The sequence below is a fragment of the Eublepharis macularius genome, chromosome 1, assembly GCF_028583425.1.
Source record: "Eublepharis macularius isolate TG4126 chromosome 1, MPM_Emac_v1.0, whole genome shotgun sequence".
Classification (NCBI taxonomy): Eukaryota; Metazoa; Chordata; class Lepidosauria; order Squamata; family Eublepharidae; genus Eublepharis; species Eublepharis macularius.
In genome coordinates, this window is record NC_072790.1 from 168,671,170 (window position 1) to 168,681,907 (window position 10,738).

Genomic DNA, 10,738 nt, shown 5'->3' on the forward strand with positions numbered 1-10,738 from the left:
TACTACCATTTTTTTTTAAAGACTATGGCCAAGAGTGGTGAGAAAAGAAAGGAGAGGAAAGGTGTTCACATTGTTATTCAACCAGTCAGGATGCAGGAGAGGCTTATCCTAAAGAAAACATTCTACACTGAAAAAAAGGCATCTTAACTTTGGCTGATTCCGCACACGTTGGATAATGCACTTTATCAATCGTTTGAGGTGGATTTTTTGTTCTGCACACAAAAAAATCAGTTCCAAATTATCTATAAAGAGGATTGGAAGTGCATTATCCAACATGTGCGGAATCAGCCTTTGAGAGAAAGAAAATTTGGGCTATTTGCTCAGGGAGAAAAGCTGCAGAAAAGCCGGAGAAAGATCAGTTCTGCGACAGATGCAGCCTTGCTCTATGCAGAACACAAAGAAGTCTGGAAGCAGTTTGGAGAATGAATCGGGGTATTTTAACCATGTCTACAGAACTCGGAGGATACATCGAAGCTGTTTAGGACAAGAACTGGCGAAAAAGCCCCATGCAGAAAATACTTTAGTTGGCTTATGGTTTTGAAAAGTATAAATGTCTTCATTTTTCTATAAGAAAAATCACAAGTTCTATAAGAAAAATCAAAAGTTGAGAATAGGTTGGAAACTGTTGCACCCTATGCTATCATATCACAAGTATATTTAATTTTTGCCATCTAGGAGTTATATAGCATATTGTTGCCAAAATTATTTACATTTAAACAAAAATGCTCTTGAATATGGTGCGTATGCCTATGGCATGCATAGGAATTATTGTTCTCTAGTGCTGTTGATTTTTACAGAAACATTTTCATGCTGCACAGTTTGAGTAAAACCTTTTCTCTGAAAACTCATTCCAAAAAGGAAAAGTTTTTCTCAGTGTTCTCCAAAATTTCAGTCAGAGGACTTTTTTCAGGCCATGCAGTTGGAATGACTGAAATACTTTTTAAGGCAAAGTTTTTCTCATCTGAGAAAATACTTCATAGAAGTTTTTTCAGTGCTCCCCAAAATTTCCCAGTTCTGCCATTGGAAAAGTTAGAGGCTGCTGGACCAGACCAGCAGTCCATCTAGTCCAGCATCCTGTTCCACACAGTGGCCAACCAGCTGCCCTATTCTAGAGGCCAAAGCTCTCTCCTCCGACTGCCTCCCAGCAATGGTATTCCAAACTGGGGAAGTCCTCAGGCATTTTTATGCTCTGCTTTTTGAGTATGAAAAAACTTGCCTTCAGAAATGTTTCATCCATTCTAAAAGAGAAAATATTTCATACAAGGCTTTATTTTTCGGTGTTTCCCCAAATGGTTCCATTTTTCCTTATGAAAAACTTGAGGGGAAATGCCTTGGGGAAAAATTGGGGAGACTTTCCCTACCCTTCACATCTTTACATGAGATTTAAATTATGCGAGTCTTGAAGGTGATTGCTTTATCATGGCTCTCCCTCCATGGCTCTCCATTTTTGCATGTGCTTTACTGACAGGATCTCTTTTCCCCTCTGTCTTTCAGCATCAGGCCTATGAATTCCAGTTCGGGGCTGCTTATGCCTGGATGATGTGCGTTTTCACAGTTGTCATGACCTACAGTATCACCTGCCCTATCATTGTTCCCTTTGGTAAGCCTCCTTGGTCCCACTTTGCCAAGATTTGGTTATAAAATAATTAACCAGATAGATGCCCATCCACAATGGTTTTATTTAGGTTCAATGTAATGGGTTTATTTAAAACTATATCTGGGTGATACAGAGCAGTTGATCGTTTGTCCTGAAAATTCTCAATTCAAGATAATTTTGATGAGCACTGCAAACTACAATATCCTGGTTCATTGCTTAATGGAGGCTGGAAAGCTCAGTCATGAAGGCAGCTGGTTTTTTAAGTCTAGTCCATTTTCCAGCAGGCAAGAGAACAAGCCCTCCCTACAGATTAAAACTGTGGTCTCCTGTCTGCCAATCAGCCAAGATTTCAGCTCTTCTTTCCTTCTCCTTTTTCTTATAGGTCTGATGTACATGCTGCTGAAGCACCTGGTGGACCGGTACAACCTATACTATGCTTACCTGCCAGCCAAGCTAGATAAGAAGATCCATTCAGGGGCTGTGAACCAGGTGGTGGCTGCACCTATCCTCTGTCTCTTTTGGCTCCTTTTTTTCTCTACTGTGCGCACAGGTGAGTGGCAGAGATAGTGTAGGTAAAGGATGGGGAGGCAGATTACCACCTTCATTGGTGGATTTTTATCCCGATACTCTGTCTGGTTTGCTAACCTGTGTCTTGACAATATTTGAGGGTTTTCATTGAGATGTAACCAGTATGCTGACTTGCACCCATTATCCCTCAAGCAGGTCACTTCAAAGTGCAGTTAAAGGAGTTGATTCATTCTGTTAGAGTATATTCTGGGGGAGGGGGGGCATGATGGATGAAGGCAGAAGGGTCCAGTTCTACAGATTCCTCATCAGAGTACAGAAATATGGACAATGTAACCTGCTTTGTGGGGTTCCCTTTGGAGAGAAAGCCTAGGTATAAATGAAGTCAAATATGGGCTGTTCCACTCAAAAGGCTCTACCAGCTTACCCTCTGTCAAGGAAACCTATAGGATCTTTTACCTGCAGTTTACTTGAGTGAAGGCAGGCACTTCTCTTTTAAACCAGGGGCTCCAGGATACTAGATTCCCCATGCAGATGTAACAGATCCTCCAAATCATAATGAAGGGAGGAGATGACAACAAGAGCCTGGTTGGTTAAGGCTTAACAGCCCAGTTTGGCAGCTTCTTTCCCACAGTGACCCACCAAATGTTATCAGAAAGCCCAGAAGCAAGGGCATCAAATCCAAAGCTTCCCTTTGTGGTTGCTCCCCAGCACAGATATTATTACCTCTGAACTTGGAGAGTCTATTTAGCCATTATGGCTAATAGTAATTAATGGACGTATTAATTAATAGTAATTAATGGACCTATCGTCCATTAATTTGTCTCATCCCTTTTTGAAGCCACTTATGTTAGAGGCCATCCTAGCATAAGTGGGTTCCATAAATTTATTCAGCATTGTGTGCAGAAGTACCCACTTTTGTCTGCCCATAGCTTCTTTAGCCTCTTGGTCCCACTGGTGGACTAAGGCTGTAACTTCCAATAGTAGTGAAATGGGGTGGATGTTTCTGGCCAGCACCAGTAATGTCACAGGACTGAGGGCCAAAGTAGAAGCAAAAAGAAAAAGAAGATTGCGCTTTGACAGTGGATCTTTGCCTCCTTCAGGATTTCTGGCTCTCACATCCATGTTCACCTTTGTGGTTCTGGTCATCACCATAGTGATCTGCTTGTGTCACGTCTGCTTTGGACACTTCAAATACCTCAGTGCTCACAATTACAAGGTAATGAACTAAAATATATTTGAGGAATGGGTGTTATAAGGTCAGACATGGGAGTAGGTTGGTGATGGCTACCCCAAATGTTTCATGTGTCATTTTCTTACAAAGATGTGTCTTTCTTACAAAGAAAAATCCATGTAAACTTCTGTACACTGTAATGGGGAGAGCATGTACATGTCCATTTTACTTGAAGTTCATGTAAGTGAAAAATCATCATGTATGAAGCAGACTTAAGAGCATAAGAGGTGGTCTTCTGGAACACATCAGTGGTTCATCTAAGCCAGCATACCTTTTCACACAGCAACCAACCAGTAGCCCTATCCTCCATGGATCTGTCTAACCTTGTTTTAATGCCATCTACAATAATCACCATCATTAAGTCTACAATTTAATTATTCATTGAATAAAATAATTCCTTTTGTCTATCCTGAATCCATTACCCATCAACTTGACTAGGTGCCCCGGAGTATTATGGGAGAGGAAGTAAAAGCTCTCTTTCCATTTCCTTTACCACATGCACAATTTAATATGCCTGTTGTGTTCCCCCTTAGCCACCTTTTTCCAAGACTAAAAAGACCCAGGCACCTACACCTTTCATCATAGGGAAAGTAATCCAACCCCTTAATCTTCTTGGTTGCCCTCTTCTGTACTTTTTCCAGCTCTGAAATATCCTTTCTGAAATACAGTGACCAGAACTGCACACAGTATCCCAAATGAGGATGCACCATAGATCTGTCCATGGGCATTATAATACTGGCCATTTTATTTTCAATTCCTTTCATGATTATTCCCAGCTTGGAATTTGCCTTTTTCAGTGCTGCCACACAGAGTCAACATTTTCCTGAGCTTCCCACTGTTTCCTCAAGATCTTTCTGTTTTAGTCTCAGCCAGTTTAGACCCCCATAAACTTATATTTAAAGTTAAGGCTGTTGTTGTTGTTATTGTTGTATTTACCAACACTTATCTTCATTTGCCATGTAGTTGCCCGCTCACCCAATTTGTGGAGGTTCTCCTGGAGCTCTTCACAGTTGGCCTTGGTCTTTACCATCCTGAATAATTTTGTGTCATCTGCAGACTTGGCCACAACAATACTCATCCCCAGTTCCAGATCATTTATGAACAGATTGAATAGCATTGGCCCCAGTTACAGATGCTTGTGGGACCCACTGCTTACTTCCCTCCACTGAGAACTGTCCACTTATTCCTATTCTCTGCTTCCAACTGTTTAACCGATTTTGAATCCTTAAGAGAAGTCAAAATCCTGTCCTCTTATCCCATCACTGCTCAGGAGTCTTCGGCAAGGAAATTTGTCAAAAGCTTTTGGGGAGTACATATATGTCAAATTGAGATGATGGAAGAGTGTCTGCTACTCTCTTCTCTTTCACAATGGTATTTCTGTGCCTTTTGTATAACATTGGTACAGAATAAGGAAAGCTGCTGCCCTTCCATGGGTCTCCCTGAGGGACTTGCTTCCCCATAGCATCTTCTCAAGCTACTGTAGTAGTGTGGATGAAGAAACCATGTGGACAAGGGCAATGATCTAGTCCTTTCCCAAGAGAATGTTGACCAGGGAAGTCAGCAGCGGCACACACATGGTGCCACTTGACTCCAATCTGGAGATGTGGGAAGAAACCAAGAAGTAGCTTCCACAGTGAGGCATTGACATTTTGCTCTTAGAGAAGACATGTTGAGGAGGTTGAGGGCCACCCTTTTCCATATGTAGAATACTGGAACCTCAACACCTGGGAGTTCTGGCAGAGATGAATTCCAGATGGGTAACTGTTTAGTCTGCTGCACAGAGCAATGTGCTAATGACTAATCAGTGTTTTGCATCATGAGCATTCCTTAAAATGGAGGATAAAATAAAGTCAGGAATGTTGTAAGCCAGTTTGAGTCCTCTGTGGGGAGAAAAGTGTGGTATAACCATCTACAGAATAAATAAATAGCCATAGGCCACTTTGTCATATACAAGAGATTGTCACCCTTTGCACCCTCCTAGCTGAATTATGCAGAAATGCTCCTGCAGCTGCAACAGGGACAGAATGGCAGGCTGTGTTCTTTGCCACTTGGTTTCATGCCTCTTCTCCTGCCTTCCAGATTGATCACACAGAGGTGGATGCTCCAGATGGAAGGGAAAATGGACGACCGGCTGCCAACCCACCAGCTCCTAAATCAGCTGTGAGTCTCCAGCTCCTCCATTGGCCTCCTGAATCACCAGATGTTCTGTGTCCTCTTATGTCTGAGTTTGGGGAGGAGGGAGAGGCCTGGACAGATTTCCTGTCAGACTCCCACCTTTTTGGCTGTGCACGGACAGCATCCAAGGAGCATGGGCAGAAAACAGGCTTCTCTGTTACTGGCCCTGTCTGAGATGATGGATCTGCAACCTTTTTATTCCCCTCCCCATGCTGTCTGTTCACTTTCTGCCTCTGTCTCTCAGCTGGACAATGAAACCAGACTGGTCAGTGCCCCTTTCTCTTTCGCTTTCTGGCTCTAACGCATTGGCATGTGCTGTGAGTGCTGCAGAAAGAGCTGGGGCCATCTTCTCCCAATGCAAATAGTTCTTATTGGAATGGGAACATTATTTTATGGGAGGCTTCATGGTGGACCCCTTCCCTGCACCCCAAGTTCCTCGAGGTCTGAACAGGCATTGAGGACATTCTAATGGCTGAAGTCATGCCACAAAGAGCAAAAAATCTAACAGGGCTTTCAGCAGCTTTTTATACAACTTTCCTGAAGTGCAAAATTCCTTATTGTCTTTTACTTAATCCAGAGCCTTATATCTCCATTCGCTACACAATGGAGAAAGAGGATCAACATGCTCATCATTTTAAATGTATGGCATTTCCTCTTCCATTGGAACGAATGGAGAAATCTTGCAAAGGAATTGCTTGTTTGGTGCATCAGAGCACTTTTCCTTGTGACAGATCAGTGATTTGAGACAGGTATTCATTTTTGTCTTTACAAGTATATTACAAGTATACATCCTGTGTTCTAGATGAGGAAAGGAGGCTCATACAGAAAGTGATTTGCTCAAGCAACCCTAACTAGTCCCTTGCTTAGGCAGATCTAAAAAATAAAAATGGGACAGGATTTGAATAGCTTGTCACAACATTGCTGAGGGGTGTTGCTTTATGGTTAATGGCTTCTAATGTTGATTTCTTAATAAGCAACCTTCTGTTGCATCCAAGAGATTAACCAACATGGAACAAAAATAATAGGATTTTCCATATTTCTCACATCTACTGGCCCAGCAGATAGAGGGTGGCATTGAAGCACAACCATGACTTTAGAGGCATTCTCTCTACCACCCAGAAAAACAACTTTACTTGCTAGAGGCTCTTGAGGTTATGGGCCTGGAGAGGGACAGCAGGAACACACAGTCTTAAGATTTGTGCATCCACAGTGAGTGGCCTTTGAGAGGTCTTATTTGAAAACTATATAGAGTTCAACCACTTCCTTGAGTCTTGCTGAAGGAAGACAAAATCAAGCCTCTTTGATCCAAAAAGCCCCAGAGGAGGGAAATGTCAGAAGATCATCAGTGCAAATCGTTGTAATCTGCAGGATTTTTTTCAGGATCTTAATATGTAGTATAGCATATAAATGGCTTTAAAGAGAGTTTAGACAGATTCGGGGAGGATAGGTCCATCATTGGCGACTAGCCATAATAACTCTCTGTTCAGCAGCAGTAAGTTCAGAAACCCAGTCTCAGGAGGCAACATGTGATGGAGGCCATGGCCTCTGTGCCCTGTTGCTGGTCCTCCAGAGCAACTGTTGGCCACCTTGTATTATTATTATTATTATTATTATTATTATTATTATTATTATTTATTATATTTATATCCCGCCCTCCCCACAAGCGGGCTCAGGGTGGGTCACAACATAAGATAAAATATACAAGATAAAATCACAATCAATTAACACAGCTTTCTAATAAAACACCTGCTCACCATATAAAAACCATATAGCATCTGACAGAGGTGGAGGTGCAGCTTAACCATGCATGGTCGCTCATATGGGGGCGGGGTAGATGGTCAATACCCCCTACACACATAGAGGAGACCGGGAGAGAGGCTCATTTGGTGGAAACCCTGATCGCCTCAACCATACGCCTGGCAGAACATCTCTGTCTTACAGGCCCGCCTGTGAGACAGAATGATGGACTAAGTGGATCAGTGGTTTGACCCCACAGGGCTTTTCTTCTGTTCTTCTGTAGTTATGAAATCCAGAAAGGTAAATGCTACACCTCAGACAAAGTTACAAACATTGTCCATCGTTTTAAAGAAAAGCTCTTGGTCACATGGTACTCCTGCTCCTTCATGCTATAAAGCAGCTATTCCATACAATGTAGGGTTCCTTTCTGTGCCAGCATGACTGCTCTGAGCAACTCAGCTGCATGGCACTTACCCATCATGCTCTGCTGCCAGGGGGTACCTGTGGACAGGCTGGGCTAATCGGTCCCTTATTGTGTTTTATTATATCCACTCCACAGCAGAAGTACATCGCCCAAGTGTTGCAAGATGCTTCGCCTGAAGGTGACGTGGCTGAGACTGAGGAACAGGGTTCCCAAGATGAGGAGCTCATCAACCCAAATGGCATGAATGATACAGATTTCCAGTCCTGTGAAGACAGCCTGATAGAAAACGAGATCCACCATTAGAGACGTAGGAGTATGAAAGGGGGCAGGGGAGTCCTATGGGATGAAGAGGTTGCTGCTGTGTGTGTGTGAAAGAGAGAGAGGTGGGGGGGACAATGGAACTGGAAAAAGGGCACCCCATGAGAGGCACCAACCATTGCTCCTTCCCACTGACCTGGCTGCTGCATTTCTGCTCGTTTCAAGACGAGGAGGGACCCTTGCATCAGACCTCCATTTCCTGCCTTTGCTATTGCAGTTCTCTCTCTGTGTTCCCCATCCCCTCAGGATGGAGGAGGAATTTATCTGACATGCTACCTACCCTTTACTACTGAAAACTCTACAAAGCCAAGATGGCGTGTAGGGCACGGCATGGACTTGCTCCTTACTGCTCCCACTGTGATGGGAGCCAGACTGGACAACAGGAGTCTGGATGCTTCCTAGCGGCAAGATTCTCCTCTTTTGGGGAGCACTTCCTTGACAGCCCACTCCCGTCTCTTATCCCTGATCCAGAATCATGAACACTAATTGCTTACTAAGCTTAAAAAAGAACTGATCTTTAATCAAGGTTCTGGATTTTGATCCTAGCAAGGATTGGTGGTTCCAGCCACACAAAGCTATTTTTAACTTGTGTACAAATCTCCTACAAGCCTGTGCGTCAGCCAGCATTCCTGTTCCAGTGCCCAAGATGCAGCCCTGTGATAATCTGGTGTCTCTGCCAGTCCTTCCTACTCTGTCTGTCCCAGGGAAAGGTTGCCCATGAGCAGTCTAGAGGCAGAGGTGTTGTACCAAAAGAGGCTGCCGCCATGCACCTGCCCAGTGAAAGCCGCATCTGGAGTGTGCTACCCAGTGTCATATACTTGCCAGCGAGCAATTGCAAATGGCAAAAACATTTCTAGCAGCAAAACATTTCTAGCAGGGCAAGGGGAAGCACAGGGGGAAAGCAGGAGAGGTTGCCCCAGCCAGACTGTCTGTACTTCTTGCTAGCTTCCCCCCACCAACATCCCTGAAAAAAGTATAGTGGCCCATATTGAGTAATGCCATGGGTCCTGATCCTGAGGCACAATGATTTTGGCTACTCAGCATTTTTGCACATTTTTGTTTTAACTTTTAAATCTGACTAAAACCCAAATGGTCTCCTGTCCCGTCTGATTTGTAGGGAAGAGGAGGGTTGGTTTGCTGTAGAGGGAGAGACTACTGGATCCCAGGTGCTGTTCACCTTCCAGCTCTCCCAGATTCACCTCAGGATCTTGCACAAGGCCTCCTGGGTGTACACTTACTGGTGGCTCAGCTGTTTTATCAGCCCCTTTGCCTTGTATGCAGCCCCAAGGAATTGCCTTCCCACTCCAGGTGTTGCTGTCTCACGAGCTTTGCTCTTCAAGAGTTGCTAAACTTCCATCCATTGTCTGCATCACTTGCGCAGACAGCTGGGATTGCTCAGAGTTCAACCAATAGGGCTTTTAGCTTCTTTAAGATTGGCATGAACCAAAGGTGATAATAGAATCAACTTTTATAGGCACTTTAATATACCTTTTGGTACTTCCAACTCACAGGATAAAAGCAAAGAGAAAGGGAGAGATGGAGCAGTTGGCCTTGGGGGTGGCACATGCAGGATGGGGTGAGGGAGGTGTGGGAAAGCACTGGATTCCTTTTTCATTTCTGGTGAGACATAGCTTTCTCTAGGCGGGGGGAGGGGTTCTAGGTCTACTGTCTGAGGTGGGTCAAAGCTGTTCTGAGATGAATCTCTTCTCTGAAGCACCACCACCTCCTGCTCCCCATCATGAAAAACGTAAAGGAGGACACATCCTGCTGTTTTTAATTTTTTGCATTCCCTTCCTCTATTTCCTGCCTACCACAGGCAGCCTTTGAGAGATATCAGTGTTAAGAGGAAGCAAAGATGATGCCCCTCCAACCACATACTCATGCCTCCAAATGGGAGATGTCTGTAATTGCCTTTGTTCTTCCAGCTGGTGGTTTGAAAGGTTTTATAGAGGTTAATGAATCAAGATCTCTACCACTGTACTGGGATGGGATAAACCTTCCCTCCCCTGCCCTGGTTGAAGCAGGGAGCCGAAGCACTGGAAGAGGAGACTTGGTCACGGTTATGGAAATTGGGTATAACACCGGGATGCCCTTGCTTGTAGCTTCTTGATTAGGATTCTCAGAAAACTGGGAGGAGGAGCTGGACTTCATGGACCCTTCCAGGAGAGGAGTCATGAGAGGTGGGGGAACCCAGTTCACTCTTACCAGATGGGTTTCTTCTTGTAGTGGGTTTTTTTGTGTTGTTGTCTGGGGAACGAGGTGGAGGAGCCAAGTCTGTGTTTAGAGCATCTCTCATTCTCCCCACCACCACCAACTGCACTACAGCTGAAATGCACAGAGGTTTTCTTTTGTTTGTTTATTCCACAATGTCTTTCTGATACTGTCTAGAAATAGTTTGTTTCCCATGCCAGGATTTCCTGTCTATACCTATACTGGTCCCTTAGCACCATATTCCTAAGCCCAGCCACCACTGCCCCATCTGCAGCAGCCCCACTGCCCCAACCTGTCCTCAATGCAGCAAGAGCTGACTGGAATGGCTCTGATCTTTCTGTCCATACAGCTGCAGTGCAGGGCTGGCCTATGCTGGTGATTAATGGATGCGTTGGATGTGGACCATTGGTGCTCCCCTGCAGGGAGCTGTGTTCTAACTGGCACTATGTCTGTGTAGAGATGTGTATAATACCCTGTATATATTTGTGTAAAAAAAGCAAAAAAGGAACTTACCATA

The 10,738-nt window shown here is 44.2% G+C and overlaps 1 protein-coding gene across 4 annotated transcripts in view; it reads left to right on the top strand.

The window, feature by feature from the left end:
• The window catches only part of TMEM63B (transmembrane protein 63B), a 126,499-nt gene extending 115,761 nt beyond the window's left edge, over nucleotides 1-10,738 (top strand). For 3 of the 4 annotated variants that reach the window (XM_054977679.1, XM_054977704.1, XM_054977688.1), the window contains 5 exons: nucleotides 1,495-1,600; nucleotides 1,980-2,147; nucleotides 3,226-3,341; nucleotides 5,436-5,516; nucleotides 7,828-10,738. In XM_054977679.1, the coding sequence (XP_054833654.1) occupies nucleotides 1,495-1,600; nucleotides 1,980-2,147; nucleotides 3,226-3,341; nucleotides 5,436-5,516; nucleotides 7,828-7,995 (639 nt within the window). In that variant the 3' untranslated portion in view covers nucleotides 7,996-10,738. The remainder of the gene's footprint in view (nucleotides 1-1,494; nucleotides 1,601-1,979; nucleotides 2,148-3,225; nucleotides 3,342-5,435; nucleotides 5,517-7,827) is intronic. The other variant, XM_054977695.1, reaches the window with a different exon arrangement.